The 18871-nt window shown below is 36.9% G+C and overlaps 1 protein-coding gene across 3 annotated transcripts in view; it reads right to left on the reverse strand.

Annotated features, from left to right (window-relative positions):
• Window positions 1-18871, reverse strand: part of LOC102225915 (RNA-binding motif, single-stranded-interacting protein 3-like) — a 130938-nt gene that overhangs the window by 26282 nt on the left and 85785 nt on the right. For all 3 annotated transcript variants that reach the window (XM_023331250.1, XM_023331248.1, XM_023331249.1), the window contains exons 5-6: window positions 9494-9651; window positions 8082-8161 (exon numbers count right to left, since the gene is read on the reverse strand). In XM_023331250.1, coding sequence (XP_023187018.1) covers window positions 8082-8161; window positions 9494-9651 — 238 coding nt within the window. The remainder of the gene's footprint in view (window positions 1-8081; window positions 8162-9493; window positions 9652-18871) is intronic.

The raw sequence follows: 18871 nt of genomic DNA on the forward strand, positions 1-18871 counted from the left end.
TTCAACCACACATTTGAAATGTTGTACCATGAAAAAACTCTGAAGCTTAGCACAGACATGAAAGCTGTGTCTGTGCTCAGTAGCTGTTCTGTTTCCCTGGTCGAGCAAACAGAGTAAGACAAAGTGACAACAGCTGACAACACATCAAGTATTCTGGCAGAGCATGTCTTTATCTGTCTTTTCTAAAGCAGAACCCAAAAAACATCTGAAACTCTGTTTACTATTTTCTTGTTGTGCCTGCATGAAAATGAGTCCTCTGAAGTAAACTGAAATTCTTACTTTACTTAGCAGCGACGTTGGCGTACACATTTTTGAGTTCATGTTTTTGTGATAGATGGCAACCTGGAAGACAGTTAAATTGCATATTTTTCTTATTATAATTAACTGACCTATAAGAAAGTTTAAAAATCATTTTTCTCCAACAAAGAACATTTTGGTTGGTGGTTGTTTTTCAGTTTCAAGGCTGTAAAATGACAAAACATTAATTTAAATGCAAAAACATGTTTACACTCTGCATCCTTGAAAATAAAGCCAGATGGAAAGTTTATAAAAAAAAAACCCAATATAAATAAATCCAACATTTTTAATGTGAAGCAGACTACTGTGCTTTTTTTCTTATGTTTTGAATTGAAGAACAAGTGATAATTTTTTTTTGCACATAAATAAGGTAAGTTTTGGGGTTCACTCTGGACAAGTCGCCAATCCACTTCAAGTTAACACAAATGCATACAAAACGGGTCATCAAATGCACACAGTAAAAGTCAATTCTTAGTGACCAACTAACTTCAATATTTTTGAAGTTAGTTGCTTTGGAAAAAAGCAGGAGTAGAGCCATTGTGTGGATGGGGTGAACGTGTAAAGACCATACACCAAAGACCTTTTATCGGGGTTCTAATAGGAACATCTAGCTTCTAAACAAATGGCAGACACCTCTCTCAAACAGAATTGGAAAACATTGAATTGTGAAGGTTCTATATGTAGTATGTTGAGATAAAATGAGGGGTTGTGAATGTCAGACAAATATTTGTGCTTAACCGAAGTACACCAGTGTCTGCGGCCAGTCTGTGTTGGTCTGACAGTTAAACTGCAGAAAAAGTCTACTGAGGCAAACAGAAGTCACAAAGAGCGTAAAAATTTAATTCCAGGAACGGCTTGCAGCTGTCAGCTTGTACGGTTTGTATAAATTGGTCAGAGATTGCATTCTGTATATTTGACCTTTATGGTGAGCTTTGGATGTCCAAAATCAGCACTAAAGCTAAACTATCTATAACTCCCAGACAAAAAAAAACTAAACCTTCAGGAATAATGTGAGCTGGATAGTTGATTCAAATATAGCGATGTGCTGCACCAGTCAAGCAAGACATTTTATTCCAGGCAAACTTTAGTGGAAATATTCTAGTTTGCTTTGCTTTTATGTCTTAGGGACTGAAACTCTGACTGGTACAGATTCCAATATAAAATCTCCCAAGCTTTAAGAGTGCTTTAACAAAATGTGAGCCATACACTGTACCAAAAGTGAAATTTGACCCCAGCAAATCCACCAAAGTTCACTACATTGAAACAAAATGATGTGGAATGGCAAGTTATTCAACTAGATTCTACATCAAGTCGATTGTGGACATTTAAAACAAAATGCAAAACACATTTTACAATTTTGTATATACAAGGGTCCTCAGATTTCAGCAGGCCAGTGTCAGACTCAAGATCGATTATGGGGAAAACCTGCAAAAAGTTTCCGAGCTAAAAAAAATAAAGTATATAACAAGCTCTGATTGTTCCACATTACAGTATTACATGTAAGACATCGTTTTTAGGTAACTGATTGAGACTCATATTATGGTTGTGATGCTGTTCCAGTATATTGTTTCTCCTTTGGAAGTGATTCAAGGACAATCAAGTTCTGGGTTGTCCAAATACACCAAATAAATCATAGCTTGGCTCGGGGAGGAGTATTGACATCATTTTATTAAACGGACTGTAAAACTGGTCCTGCAAGGCAGAAATTGAAGAGGTATAAATGGTCCAAGGACCTAAATTCACTTAATGGGTATTAACAGTCATCATGACAGTCCCTCTGAGACTCATGATGAAACCTACAACGGTCAACTTGTTATTCCCTAATTGAGAACTTAACATGCAGTAAGAGGACAACAATAAAAAACAAATCAACAAGAGCAAAGGTTACCTGTATGCAGACATATAGTTATTTGTAATGTGGATGGTTTTCTGCTTCCTTTCATGGTTGCTTTTCAGCAGCCTGTAGCATTTGATTAGAAATTACAAATAATAACTTCTCTTACTTGGATAACTGTTTTAAATGTTAACTCTGATGCTTAATATTAATGTCCCATTTCATCACACAGTGGCACAAGAACAACAAAACTGATCTGTCGTAGTTTTCTGGTGCTCATGTGTTTGTCCAATCAGCGAAGAGAGGTTACTACGTAGCTGTGCACATACATTATTGTTCGGGCAGATTATTTTGTTGATCAAATCTGAGTGTTCCCATTGTAATCTAATCCTTTTTGCCCTTTACACTGGGTAAAGTAATATAAAAGAGTAATATAACTGCAGCAGGTCCCTGCTTATCATGTGACGTGATGTTCCCACTGAACTAAGATGCCTAAAAAGAGCTCTCTGTACGACTTAAAACACAAATCATCAAATTCTATTACTTTAAAATCAAGACACTGAGTTTATGAAACAGAAAGACCTCTTTATCTGTACATTTTGCCCACACACGATTACCTAAACATTTGTTTAAAGCTGTTTCTCATGTCCTATTGTCATGATCCTTACATCATGGTATATAGTTATGCTATTCCAGTAAGAACCACTAAAGAATGTCCATGGAGAAACACCAGCTCATGAAAAACTACATATTAACTTCTTCTTTTCAGCCATTGTACTTGTTTTGACATTGTGATTCCAATCCTAATTTCTGTTTGATTACATCTGGAATGACTGATTTATTACAGACTAACAGTGTTGTACTGTGAGGTCTAGTCAGAACTATATTTTTAAGTCAATGAAGTGAAAACAAGAAAACCTCACCTATACACAAAACATTACATTAAAGAAGATGTATATTTTTAATGATTTGCATGAGGATAATGACTGCAAAAACTATGAATAGATCAAATGATCATCCCTTTGTGTGCTAAATTGTGTTTGCGTCACACAGAGGAAAACAAAGTAAACAACTGAAACAACTTTTAATTTAACATGATAAAAAGTTAACTTTTAAAACTTTTTTTTGACTGCTTGCTTTCAAAGTTTTATTTATGCATACGAAAATGTGTATAGGTGAATTCAGTGGACCAAAAAAATTTGTTTACTGAGTTACAGTCTTCAATCTCTGACCTTTTCTGCTCAAATGGCAGGACATGTTTCCTGGTAAGAAGGTGGGTGGCTTGTACTGTAAGGAGCAGATCACATACTGTTAGTGCAGCTGCGGGATACTGGAAACTTTAGCAAGGCAATAAAAAAACCACTGCAACCCCAACACAGAACACATTATATGTACACCTGGTGTAAAGGATATGAGAGTAGGCAATTCAGTCTACAGTGAAGCATACTCCTCTTTCACTCAGTTTGGAGTATAAAGTGCATTTATAATGGATTTACAACATCGTCTACTGGTAATTATAGAAGCATTAAAATATACGTATGTTCTGATGATGATTTTAAGGTTGAAACTAAAAAAAAGAAAAAAAACCAGCAGATCTATGAAGCAATGCACAGGTTTTAAGCCATACAATGCAAAGCCAGAGCTTATATTTCTGTAATAATAATAATTTGTTGTTGTTGAACAATAAATAATGAGGAATTTGTCATGTTCTGTGTTTTTCTGTGTATTTATTTAGAGTTTTCTGTGTCCCTGAGTCTTCCTGTTGTCCTGTCTTCCCCTTGATTGTTTCCCAGGTGTGTCTCGTTTCTGTGATTACCCTCCGGTGTATTTAATGTCACCTGTGTCTCAGCGTCTCTGTCCGGTCCTTGTCAATGTGTCTTATCCATGCGTGTAGCCTGTTGCTACCAGTGCTGAGCCCCAGACTTCTGCTCGACTGTGCTGCCAGGTTTTGTGGACTTTGGGATTTATTTTCACCATTAAATCACCATAATCATCTCCCCCTGGGTCTGCTGTGTCTGCCTCACCACCCTTCACCACACCATTTCATGACAGAATTGTTAGTTAAAATATTTAAACTCAAGAAAATTAGTTTAGCTTTCATACTTTCTTTGCCTTTTAAAAATTTTTAGATTGCATTTTATTGTAAAAATGAAACGACATTATCTCAATGTTCCTTGAAAATAAGCAATGAATTACATGGAGGTGCTAGAACATTTCTCAGGGAAGAAATATTATCCACATAAAAGTCATTAAACCATTACCCAAAATATGATTAAATCAATAATCTGTCCTGTGACAATGACACTTGTAAGTAGTTTAATCGTATTATATGCAATTCTTTTGTTTTTTTTAACACAGATATTGGCTTTGGTACCTCAAATCCAACAAATAAGTAAGAATGCTAAAGAAATACTTTTTGTTTCTTTCATGTAACACACCAAGCAACGTGTGAGACCCATCTGGAGCAGGAAATGTGCTATGAAAAATATTCACTAGCAAACAACATGCTAAAATATTCATTTGAAAAAATGTGATTTAATCTACAAAAACAACTAAATGGAAAAAAAAATCAGTGAGGTGAAGTGAAGCAAAAGCAACGCCCTTCAAGGCTCTCTGAGAAAACAACATGCGCTCCAGATGGTTAGTTGGTCAAGGATCAAGACAAGCGGATGCTGACAAATTGTTAGTGGAATTAAAACACCTAGACTAAAAAAATTCATGGACCTGTCCAAAGAGTAACATATCACCTCTACCAGGGCTGGCTGGCTGACTGGGTGTGTAAAATGCCGTAAAATCTACAAGACACATTGATCATAAATTCATAGAAATAATAATTAAGGGAGAGAACTAAAGCAGCTGTCATATTTTCTCCATCTCACCAAGAACAAATCTAAAAAGACATCTACATATGAAGCATTAACTTATGTAGTAGCTAGCCTCCAGCCATGTTTCCCCTTTTTACATTGCGCTTGTTTTATGGCAGTTAACGTAAAATTGCACAAGGTTTAACTTCATAAGGATAAGGTAGGTTACTTTTGTTGTGATACCATCATCTCATTCAGTTATTCTTGTTGAGTATAGTTTAGTGCCCCACAAACAGTCTCTTTGTGAATTCAGGAGGTCAAATAATTGGACAAAATGATCAGAAAGTAAGTCGGATTTTATTAGATGGAGAAAATACTTCATCTCCCAACTATCCAGCGTGCCGGCGTGTGTGAAGACAGAATGTCTGCTTTCAACGTGCCAAAAAAGTCCGAGGCAGCCCGATTTAGTTGTTGATCAAATTCTGGAGCTTACATGTGTTTCCAACAGGGCAAAGCACAGCAACAGCAAACATTAAAACAAATCTGATGGCAGACAAAACAGCTGAAACAATTGGGGGAAATATGGTATAAAGAAAGCAGTGCCCCCAGGGGGAAGGGGAAAAAAAACACATATCAGTGGTGAAAACTTAAATGTGAGACATATGAGGAAAAAGAAAGAATGAAGCAATTAAGTTGGAAAAAAGAAGAAAAAGGGTTTGAATAAGTTCTGAAAATTATTTTTTTAAAACTCCTTGCTTCAAATGAGTAGCAGGAAATCATGTCTTCTGACTCAGAGTTGAATCGAGATTTTATATTCATATATAATAAAACAGGGCAGTGTCTTAAAGTCCAGGAAATCTAAGGAAGAAAAACATTTTCAAAGCTTTCCTCTTCAAAGCCGACATGCTAGGTTAGTGAATAGATTGTCAAAGATAACATCCTTGTATTTAAATGTCTTGAATCAACGTGCCTTCTGATTTGTTTTAACATCACATTCTGACATCAAGCTGTTTGACAAAACTGTGCAGCGCGTGAACGGATCCGAAAGGTTTCCCACTGGCACTGACTTTTACACTCGCTGTGTGGAGGCATGAACCTCAAAACACAGCGAAGAAAATACAGCAGGCAACCCGTTGCATAACGTGTGATTACTTGATTTACATTTCAGATTGGAGTGCTGGATCTTGCTCAGCTCAGTAAAAGGCATTGATACGTTGGGAGAGCTCAAGCTGTTTCCAGCACATTTATTTCCCCCTCTGGAAATCAGTCGTTTTCCAACGTTTTTCCTTCAATAAACTTTGTACATCCGTAACAAACAGAAATCAACATTTTATGGATCTGAATGAGAAGACCTGATCAACTTTAGTCTGAACAAGAAGTAAAGCGGAGAGAAAACTATTTCTTAAGTTTGATAAAGAGACTGCTTGGAGGAGTCAGAAAGCAGCGAATCAGTAACTGTTGAGTTATTGAGAAATATTTACTCTATAAATATGATCAATGGCAGCTTTTATCCTTTGGTGGAGCATTATATCTTGACCAACAACGTCATCTCGGTCTTCCTACAGAATAGGGTTGATAACTTTACAGTATATTTTTGTATAAACTACTGCACATTTTAATAAGAACAGAAAACTTAAAGAAGCACAATCGTGTACATGTTTTACCTGTTTGTAATAACCAGTAACTGGCCATGCTCTACTATAATAATATATAATTTGTGTTTTATTAAGGGGTTGCAATCATGTATACATTTAATTCTGCATTACAAAAAAAAGAAAAAAAATGCTGCTGCAGGCAACGCTGTAATTAATAATTTAATTTGTTTTGGAAATATTGATCATTTAAGAACTGGCAGTTTCTGTTTTATCTAATAGCATGTTGCATTAGAAAATATTTCAAATAGATCTGAATCTACATCTGAATCATATCAATTAAAATATAAAAGCGGTTTAATCTAGAGCATTCTGATTTGCATTGATGCTGAAACGTGATATGCAAATAGACGTGCCTTGCCTAATATCACTTTATTCATTTTTTTTCTATGCTGAATTACTCTCGGTGGATAGTCTTGGAATTTATACAGACACATTGTGTTTTTAGGATTTCCAATCAGGTATTTCTCTCATAAGTTTCTCAACTCTTTGATCAATGTATGGCCTAAAGACAGCGACAGAAGAGAACAAATAAACCCATCAGAAAAAATGGGGAGATGCATTGCAAATACAATACATAAAAGAGTAAGATTATGATATGTTTAACTGCTTATTCAATATGCTTATATTTGTGTATTTTTCTTGTTTCCCTTACATGTGTTTTATTAAATGAAGTGGAACCAGAACTTCCAACTTTGAGATGTTTTTAATCAATGATAATCAGCTCGGAACACAAACGATGCTGCTGGGGAACCACTCTTCTTTTCCTTTATTTCTTGATCCACTCTTACCCATGTTTTATTTTTCTGTATATTGACTTCTTTCAAATTTTGTCACTTCTTTGTTGTGTCTCCTCATTTTCTCCATATCTGTTGCTTGTTTTGTGTGCTTCAAAGGAAACAAGCATCTTTATTCAATTACTTTGGGGACAATCACAAACAGATTGTTTGCTTTAAGCGACGTCACTCTGGGTATGCACATGTGCCTAAGCAAGGGTTAGTCTCAGAATATCTTTTTTTTTCTTTTCTTTTTTACAGAGCAAGGACTAATCACACAAATCCTCATACCAAATTAACTCAAGAAGGCCTAAAGAGTTGGAAGCAAAGACAGAGCGGAGATAATGATGTGTGATCAGTCACACTTGTGTAGTTTTATGCTGAGACAATTGCTAAAACTGAAAACTGATTAAAAAAAAAACATGCTTCTTCCATAAACGGTGGGTGCCTGGAAAACTACGGGTCTTTATAAAAATCAATAAATGAGGGCTTGAAGGAAAGTCCAAGTGTAGCAATTGGCATATTGATGTCACTTTTTTTTTAAACAAAATCGAGAACCTTGAAAACAAGAAAACATTCCTGCTTGCACAGAGAGGGGAGAGTAGAGCAAGGGTAACCACTAATAAGAACCAAAATGTGTTGAGTAAACACAATGCCGAATATAATTCAGTGTAGTCTGCAAGTGTAAGCGTATTTTATACTCTCAGTTTACACCTACCTGTCATGCCTGGAGGGGTTTTCAGAAATTTGCCGTTGAAATTCTGAATCACCACATCGCACTTCTCCGTCGACTCCATCCTGCAACAGAGAGAAAGAAAGGTGATTTCGGATTTTGTTTAGGTGAGCGGAAGCACGAAAGATTTTATGGCTCATCAAAAGTGAATGTGTCCTATGCGGCTATGAATGCATGCAAAAGCGTCCTACATTTCAGTAAGTGTGTAAACGCTGGCCAGTTGAAGGATTAGTGCTTAGGTGTCTTTCTCTGCCTGTGAAAAATGTATGGGGGGGGTGCGTGTGTGTGTCTGTTTTCTATGGGGTTTCCTCTCCTTTGTCCCAGTTTAAAAGCTCCATTCAGTCTGATCTGTTGTGTGTCATGTCCTCTTTGTCTGCCCCTATTCAGCTCTGCTCACCCAATCACAGCTCAATGACTAATTGCCTGCTTGGCAAGCAAAAGCCAGTGTGTCAATGCGTGTGTGTTTGAGCAGAGGAGAAAGACAGTGACAGAGGGCACAGACTGTGAGTGGGGAGGGGGGAGTTTAGGATGTGGGTATGTATGTCTCTGTGTGGGTCTTGGGTTTTCTTTGTACAGTCAGTGACCCAGAATACATACTTGACTGCATTCTAATCACTGGCACACTCTACGGTGTAACTGAGAGGACCACACATGCACACACAGGGGACAAAAGGGTTTGAGGTAGAGAGAGGTGGAATTTCCCTTTTTTTTATTGCTGGAGCTCCAAGTCCTTCGGTTATAAATTCCTTATCTTATTGTAACTTCTATAGCAAAAGTGATTATTGTAACATTTAGTATTTGTTTCCCCAGTTACTAGAAAGCGCATGTCCAACCTATAACCACCTTTTCAAAACTCCAAGCACAATTAGCACAACATTAGTTTGCGGAGGCCATGCGGTTGTCAAGTCTTATGTCGTTTTCACACAGTATGCAGTTAATGACCACATTTCTAAAGTAGTTGCATTTTCTTAGCATACAGGTTCAATCTCTGACCAAAGCTAGGATTATTATTTTTGCTTATTTACAGACATTTATGCAAAAAATATGCCAAGCCTTAGTTACTGTACAAAAACCTTGTCTTTTGCAATGAAATCAGCTAAAAAAAAAAAAAACTTAATCATTTCAGCATGGCAGTTCTTAAATGATGTCATCTAAAGACACTTTACAGGGGAAAAAATGATTTAGTTCATATCCAGAAATATGCAAATAAATCAATTAGCCCAACCAGTTTACATTCAGTGATGACACAGTTACAGTACATAATGTGTGGAAGCCCAGTCGACAGCACTGACAGCAATAAATTAACCTTTGTTTCTAACGTGCTAGAAAAACAAATGAAATTTCAATTTTATATGACTCTCAGAGTGAGGCGTTTTTCCATTTCATTGTGTATGCACCTAGCAAAGCCGACTCCTCTGCTCAAACCGTTGGCATCTCTCAGTATCCGCGTGGAAATAACATGACCAAAGGGCTTCAGCATGTTTTCCAGCTCCTGCTCATCCATTGACACCGGCAGGTTGGAAATGTAGAGGTTTGTGGGGTCCTGCTCCTGTTGCTGTGGAGAGACAGTGAAAGACAAGAATGGAGTGTTTAACATCAATCTTAATGCAAAGAATTAAACAAAAAATATATACATATTTGACACGGTCACCTTTAGGAAAACTTAGAAACAAAAACTGCAGGTGAATTACTATAAAAATATATATATTTCAGAACAATGGAAGGACCCTGACAGTTTCATTAGAAAATAAATTTTACATTTATTGTGTAAACACTATTAACTGACTGCAGAGAAATAAAGAATTGTTACAATATCATGGCACTTTGTGTATTTCTTCCTTTCAAAAATATAAGGCAATAAAAATTTAAATAAAAACTTATTTGATTGCTGTTTGATTTACTGACAGACGCATTGTTTATTTCCATATTTATGACTGAATATTTCACAGAAAAATAGCAGTGAATTAAACCCAAGAGGCATACTCCTAAGAGGAGTGGAAACTGTTTTGAAAATGCATTACACTAACCCCACACTCCAAAACCCCTGAAGCAAGAAGGAAAACCCCTATGGATGAAGAAATGCTATCAAAGTTTAAATAAATCTTTATGCGGTAAGTGGGGGGCCTCCCTCTATTGTGTCACTCAATGAGTTAAGATGTGTATACTGATATTGTTTGGCTTTTCTTTCTGACAGATCTCAATGCAAATGACGCTCTGCACAAGACCAAAATCTTTCTGTTTGGTGTTTCTCAATTAAAGGGGGATGGTTACATGGAAAGGTTGTATGGCAACGATGGTTTGATATGTAACCTGCTGCAGAGAAAGGAAACAGTAAATTCATGTTCCAGAAATTACAAAGACACACTTTCAATCCACTTCACAATTTCCTAAAGGCAAGAAAGACACACAGCAACTGAGAGACAGTTCCTAATTATTGGTGAAAATTATAACTGTATATAAAATCATTTGTTATACAATAATACCTTGCAATGCCAAACATATTGACAATTATAATAGATATATAGGAATATATAATTAAAGGGGCAGTGTTATGTATTTTCCAGGCACATAATGCTATAAAATAGCACAATCAAGCAGCTATGTTACCTTCAGTTGTTATAAAAATGCAGTATATCAGGCACAAAGTGAAATAATTTAATTTAACTGAAGTCATTAGGAAAACAAGCTATGTGAGTGTGACATATGTGTCCTGCTATGCGAACATCTTCTGTTTCTGTGACTTAAAAAATACCTTTTTTGCTCTCTTAGCACCTAAATATTGCTTTTATCCATGGAGGATTGATAGATGTTTGAAGAGAGTCAGCTGAAAGCCGAGAAGACTGCGACCAAAGCCATTTGTGTAAGCATTGAGTCACCTCAGGCAGAACAGCTCCAATGGAAAGTTCTGAAATACCTCACCTTTTCTCTTGGATTCTGAAAATCTACGTGCAAGGTGCATGGCAGACAAGGATTTTCATTTGTCAGTTTCCAACCTAATGACTGGGGAGGTTGTCTTCACATATGGGGCAACAGGCTTTGAATGTTATCTGTTGCGTTTGCGTACATGCTTATGTGTCACATTAAGACAAGCAGGGGGACACATGAAAGAAGAAACATCAAAGGAGTTGAGTGTAACAGCTGTGGAATCTGTCACTGGTCTCCGAATCATCATGTTCATGAAAGAGTTACGTCACTGAAATCATTCTTGGATCATCTTGCATGATTAAAGTGAATCAGGTTTCAACACTTTTCCAACTGAGTCCTTATTAAAATGTTTCTGGGACAGAGTCACAAGGTGAAATGTCAACCAGGAGGACACCAGGCAACATTGTGTAGGATCAATTTGCTCATTCTTGAACAAGAACAAAAACTTTTTCTAAGAGCTTCACAGCAAAAGAAATTTGTGTGTGTGCGTGTGTGTGTGTGTGTGGGGGGGGCTCCTAAAATGTCTTCTATGACAGCGCTCCTCTAGGGGAACTTAGGAAAAGAAACCAAAAACAAGCAGAACAAATCTGATTGGATAAATCCAGGTCAGCCACAGAAACAAATAGCCAGACTAAACTGCTGGTTTTATACACAAATTGGTACCAACCTCAGTAGATTTTATTCCTGCACAGAAGTGCATAAACAAATACATTAAATAGTACCAAATATAAATAGTCCTTATTATGCTTTTTTAAGACAACTGCGTGGCATTACCATTGTGGTACATCTGCAGTACAAATGCAGATGTACTGGAAGGTGTTGCAAGATCCAATGAAAAACATAGTTCATTACAAGACAAATGCATAGGAAATAACAGCAGAAACAAGCTGGGAATGTGCAGCATGAATTGTGATAAGAAGAGTTACAGAGTTATAATTAGTTGTTTTAAAGGGAGATATTTACTAATGGAGTGACTGATGAGTGAACAAAGTTGAGCTGGTTCAGAATATGAAGCAAGTAGTGAAATTGACAAATTAGAGTAAGCACAAGTGAGGACACCTAGAGAGTGGGTTAAGTATTACAAGGAAATACACCCTGAACTCAGTATGGCTCTGTTCCATTTCACCCTTTTGCTAATTCACACCTGCATTTCACATTTTTTGCCACTTACTCTCTTCCCCCTCATGTGCAATTTTACTTAATCATGTTTGCTAAGAAAAATTGTACAACACCACTGATTATGGTTCTGACCCATTTTGGGGGAAATTTTGGTCTTTTAAAATATGATGGGTGATGAATCCTTATTAGTCCAAAATAACTCAAATTGACTTTCTGCTGGTAGACATTACCTGGAGTCACGCACTCACATTTCCGAGACAATAAGTAGATGATAGAAAATAACTTTCCATATTTTGTCAATGTAGGTACAAAACATCTCCCTGCAGGTTATGAATCAAAGCGCGGTTGGTACGAAACGTAGATGCAACTGTTGTTACTGCCCTTGTTTTGGTGTACTATACAGGAACAAAATTACAAGGACAAGAATTGTCAAAGAAAATCACAGAAAAAATGGAAATGCAAGCTACAATAAATTGCAAAACAGTTCTTTTAAATTGTTACTTTGCTCGATGACTGGATCTCAAAACATTTCATATTTCAACAAAAATATAGACAAAGTTTCCCCTAATATAGGAATTCTGATTAGGTTGTTGGATGACCACAACCAGTTCAGAAAGAAAGAAGAAACAATTACACTAGGCTTGAATTGAAATTGACAGGTCAAACTTTACAGACTTACAGAATGCAACTTACAACTTGGAACTAAAATCTGCTTAACTTAGTTTTTGATATTTTAATCCCAGAAGCACATCCAGACTTCCCGAGGCAAATCAAACAGCATAAAATTGCAAATGTTTTATGAAATCTCTGAAAGTTTCCAGTAGGCTTTAAACTCATTGCTGTTTATTTCACATTTAGTGTGAAAATGGGTGACAGAAACCTGAAAGACACATCCACTTTTAAAAGAACTCTTCTTGACTTTGGTTATAGTTGCTGTTTGCACAAAGTTATCTCACGGTGATCTCTCGCTCGGCAGGTGTTGCAGATGAGTCACTCTCTCTCTTACGCTGTCCCCTTTCTGGCTCTGTTTCTTTGTCACTCTGTCTCTCTCTTTGCAACATCTGTCATGTTCTGGAAACAGCTTCACACCAACTGTGCCTCTCTTTTTACTGTGTTTGGCCTGCCAGCCAACCAGTCAGCTAGTGTTTTCAGCCCCATTAAACCTAAATTCTGCATCACTGTAGAAGGTCTGCACCTCTTATCCCGCTACCTCCTAGTTACCCCGCCACTCGGCAACACCTGCTGATGATACAGAGGGTAAACTGAGGGCAAAGCAGCGATTAAACACAGACCGAAAATGCCAGCATTGTTAGTACGCCAAACAAAGCTTGCATGCATGGATGCCAGGCGAGACAGTACTTGAAAATCCCATTTCTTAGCCTTTCTGCGTCTCAAATAGAAACCCTTCAAATTGGAAATCTCAGCCCTCTCACAGCACTGCCAGGAATGAGCAGGTACAGCAAAGTGAACGGAGATGCTTAGAAAGAAAATGCCAGAGCACTTTCAGAGAGAAGGAGTCAGTGATTATGGAAAACACTTCCCATTCATTATAGTATGAGTTTGCTTCTTATTCCTACTTTGAAAAATTCATATTCTTCCACATTTTCTTGTTGCTACGTCTAAATCTCTCTTGACTTTGGCCTCCTTCTGTCCACCTCTTCTCTCTACCCTGTATTCCTCTAAACTTGAATTCATTCATATTAATTTCCTTTTTCATCTTACTTGCTATTCAAACCTACTCCCTCGCTAAGATTAAAACCTAATCTCCCTTAATGGTAGCCTTGCTGACTAAAACACTATCTGAATGCTTAGTTAATATTTAAAGAGGCGAACTTTTCCCTCCTCACACTTCTCATTCTCTTCCTAATCTATGTGGCCCCTCATTCTTTTCCTTCCTGCACGTCTGCACACCACACTCATCTTTATTTTCCTTCATTTACATCTCTCTCTCTTTCTCTCTCTCAGCAGCCTTCTTCTCTATCTGCATTTCTCATTCTTATGGGTTCCTCATCCTCAAGCCAAGTTCTAATCTTTCATAAGGATTGTCTGGGTGTCTAAACGCTTCCTAACGGCTTAATCAATACTTAATGAACATATCATAAATACTTTATGAAGGCTAAACCCCCAAATCCCAGGGGTGTCATTAACTGTAGAGATATACACTTTATCCCTTATCTTCATGATGACTACCATGTTGGTGAAATCAACACCAATCATCTTGCCCATTCACCCATTTTTTGTAAGTACAGATCCCCATGTTTGTGTCACCATGGAAATGATGAATTGTGAAATAGGCACGGAGCCAAAGCCATTTCATTTAAAGTCAGTGGACGTGACTTGTACAATATTTTCATGAGAAAAACAACAATGGAACAGACAGAAATTATTTTTACAGTGAAGCTACCATGTTGGAAAAAGTGACATCTAGAAGGGAAGTCACTTCATCACCTACTGTACAAACATACACTGTCATCTAGTGACAGTGTATGTTTTACCACTGTATGATAAAAAAACATACACTGTCACTAGATGACAGTGTATGTTTTTTTTGACCAAACAAAATTTTTACTGACTCTTGAATTTTCTTTTCCATCTTCATCTAGAGGTTATAATTGGAGACTGAAACCAGATGACTATCCCAACAGACAGACAGGATGCCTCTTCAATGCAGGTACAGAAGGGGGGTTGACAACATCCAACAGTACACTCAAAATTCGATGTTTGGTTATTTTGGCTATGTCTGATGGAAGGGCAGAGAGATCTGTATTAATTTTTTAAAAATCTTTTTTAGCAAATAGATCATTCTGATTAATTTTTACATTTTTTTTACCTAATCCTGCTCTATTATAAATCATTATGAACACAATACATTAGCAGCTTAATCAGTTAAAAATCAAAGTGGATAACAGAGCAGGTATTATCCTGATGAACAGCATATCCCTATGGCATCTTGCAGCCTCTCAATTTCTGTCACTTAAAAGTAAAACTTCTTCACTGAGCTTTGTTTGAGAAAAATTTTATATTGTTGTTTTTTTATCATACAAAATTCTTACTGACTCATGAAAACTGGACTTTTCTTTAACTATCTTCAATATCTGGATAAGTTTCGGAAAAAAGAAAAGTGATTATGGAACGATACGATATTTCCAAACTTTTCTCAACTTCAGGGTTTGAATGATTTCAGATGTGTACATTGTTTTAGGTCTCATTGGTAAAAATGGTAAAGGGCCTGTACTTGATTAGGGCTTTATGAAGCCCAGAGGACCCTCAAATGGTTCATACTACATTCAGTCAATCACCCATTCACAATGTAATGGTGGCAAGCTACTACGTTGAAGCCACAGTTGAAGTGTCTAAGGACACAACAACTGAGACAGACAGAGCGGGGATTTGAACCAGAAACCCACAGATTACATATGTACAGTCAATGGTGTACCGTTATAGCCCTCTAACTGAAGTAGATGGACAACACAAAGCCGATTCTATGATATATCTTCCACAAATGACAGTAAAATAAACCCTCTATGTCCTTCCAAGTGCCGGTTATTTATCATCAAACATTTTAAAAAACCTTCTATTGGATTAGGGACTTCCAATCACAGCTGAGGATGTATATACTTCCCGTTGTAGAGTCAGCAGAGTCCACTCAGAAATTAACATGTGGAGGTAAGACTCCTACACTGAGGAGGATCGTATAAGAGATCAGATAGTGAACCCATAAGAAACAAAACTATTGACTTCATGACTCCATGTCATGATCATCAGTTTGATTTGTGATCAAATGGTGATTTATTTGATGGTTGTGTTTGTTTTGTTCTTTTCCTTTAACCATTATGTCAGAACTAATTGCATTGTTTGTTTTGGACAGTAATCAGCATGCTTTCACAACCAACCAAGTTCCTGGTAATTTGATGTGCAATGCTTATTTTGTTCCGAAGTAGCCTAAACTGAGTGGTTTTTATAACAACATGGTTTGGATTTAATAGACTTTTGTTTCAACCGCTGCTCATTTGTCTTCTAACGTGAAAGGCTGCTGGTTTGTTTGTGTGCTTTCTGTATCGTTGGTTTAGAATCAAGCCTTTTTCACATGTATTTAGATGTTAAACCAAACAATTCTTGGATACAATGGTTTGATTAATGTAAAGACATTTCCCCTAAAGCTTAAAAAAAAGAAAAAAACAAAACTTTTTTCATCATGTTAACCTGTTAAAGCCGGCAAATTTCTTTTACTTTTGAAATTTTGGGATTACATAAAGAGAGTGACAGAGGGCTGTGGTCACTAAACCATGGTTTACTACTGTGCAGAATACACTTAATGCATATTTCTATCAATGTTGATTTGACCGACATTAAACATTTTTCAATAAGCCCAAAAAAACTATGATACCTAGTTTGAGATCACATATTTCAGTATCCAAGGTGTAGAAAGGTAATGCTAGAACATTTTGTTGTATTTAAAAAATAAAAGTGAAGTAAAAGACCAAAATACATCTTGACTGATCTCTAACACTCTCACAAAGCTGCTGAGAAATTGTGATTTTTTTAGCTGCAAAATATATACTATAAATACTTTTTCAATCACACTCACCAGTTGTGAATTACTAAATAGATGATTCCAAAAAGTGTTGCTACTGGAGGTAATGTTCAACAGGTGAATTCAATTTTTCAACCTCAGGCTACAAATACTTTATGCTCAAATTTTGCAAGTCTTTTATAGTAACATATAATGTCCAGAAAACAGGTGACTGACTACACACAGAGTTCTTACGGTATGTAGCAACAATGTACGCATTTTTTTTAACACTATCGTCTATTTCTTTCAGCTCAACAGTTTCAACATGGCTTCTTCCCTTCTCGTCTTCCCCTCATGTTGTCTTTGGTATGTATTAAAAGGCCAGTAATTCATCACAAAGTCCAGGCAAAAAACAGTTCTTGCTGCAAAGCAGTCTGCTGGCTGTTTGTCTTCCAGGTGTCCAGAGAAGGAATCAATCACCACATCCTGAGATGCTGAAACAATCCAAGGGGGTCGGATGCAGATACAGAGGAAAGAGAGAGATACACGCCCAGAGAAAAATGAACAGAGTGTGGAGGATGACATGCAGACAAAGCAGCCCTGCACGGGTGAATTAAATAAACATTCCCTTCGCTGAATACAAATCAGCAGGCCAAGAAAGTTATGCAATCCAATCTTCTTTGGTTGTGATTCGAAATAAAAAAATGACTGTTGTGTTGTGTCAGTGTTGACTGATGCATAGATTAAACAACAACAAGGCCTGATTGTAATGATATGTTCTGTTGTTATTGCACTTGTTTAGTGTTCAAAGTCACCACACAAGCAAACCAAGCAGAAATGGTGTAGTTTTCTTGTGGGAATGTGGTCGCGCTAACCTCTATATATAACATTTTAAACAAAAGAAAAAGTTCAGAATGGTAAAATGAGTTCTTTGGGCGGATCAATGAGATAAGTGGAGATGATCAAAGGTGACACTAAGGTTTCAGTTTTCACTGTGCAATACATTTCTTACCTCTTTTTAATCATTGGCAAAACATGCTGGTGAACAAATAAAACAAAAAAACTGTCAATTTTTATTTAATTATGCACAGAAGAAATAGCTAGTTTCCACTACAGATTCCTTCCTAGAAGTTTCGTGTAACTTTAAGTCTTCAAGCTTTACTGTGAAACATGTCACTGATAATGAAAACATCAGTTGTTTTCTCTCCCCTCACTGACAACATCCACACTAAAGAGTGGTGCTGTCAGTATCACCTGCTTATTTAGAGGAAATAAAAGACCAGAATTCGGAGTCCTGTTACAGAGCTTCAATCTTAGCCTAAATATTGCTGCCACGGAGTTCCAGCTTTAGACTATTTCAGTCAGCTGCTGAGAGCAACTCTGAGCGAGGAGATGCTGTTTTTCAGGGGCTCATACTGGTTGATACGTAAAACGAAAGGCATTGAAAAACACAAATATCCCTACAGACGGCAATTGATAGAAATTAACTAATCACACAATCTAAACTGGATTTTAAAAAAGCATGTTTAATGATGATGACAAAATTACAGTAATTGCTACATGGCATCAACATGTTTGATTGTGCCGTATTTACATCCTCATCATTGTTTTGATTTGTCTCGGCTTCTCGTCATGCTGGTCCTTTGACCACGTCATCTATTTGATATTAACGTAGACGCTCAGCTGTCAGCAATTCACTGTGATTACCTGCTTGTATAAAGTTGTTTGATCAGGCGAAACAACCAACATAAAACGGGGAAGCAAAGAACACAAAATTCAAACACATTGCTTGCTTTTGGCACAGCACTATAAGTTTTACGAAGAATCTCTCCTATTGGTCTTTCCCCCATTTTTCCTGCTTAGGACACTCTTAGGCAACTCTCAGGCTCACTAAAAATGTGGTCATATGGAGCTACTTTTAATCTTAGGAGTCTTTAACACTGGTCCAGATGTTTAATTTGCCAATTACAGGTTGCAAAACAGAATGCTGTCCATTTCTGGTCATTTGCCAATTTTTCTGCATAGCTCTAGAAAACGAATATTTACGAAGGTTCTTACAATAGCAGGATGCACAATGGATATCAGTTCCTAAATAGGTATCTAGTAATCTTACAGTAATGCAGAAACGGAGCCAAAACCCCAAACGTTCTTGTCAAGAATCCAATGAAATATCCTCAAGTTTTCTGAGAAACCAGGAAAGACATTCCCTTCCTCTAAA

This window comes from Xiphophorus maculatus, chromosome 3 (genome assembly GCF_002775205.1).
Source record: "Xiphophorus maculatus strain JP 163 A chromosome 3, X_maculatus-5.0-male, whole genome shotgun sequence".
NCBI classification, from domain to species: Eukaryota; Metazoa; Chordata; class Actinopteri; order Cyprinodontiformes; family Poeciliidae; genus Xiphophorus; species Xiphophorus maculatus.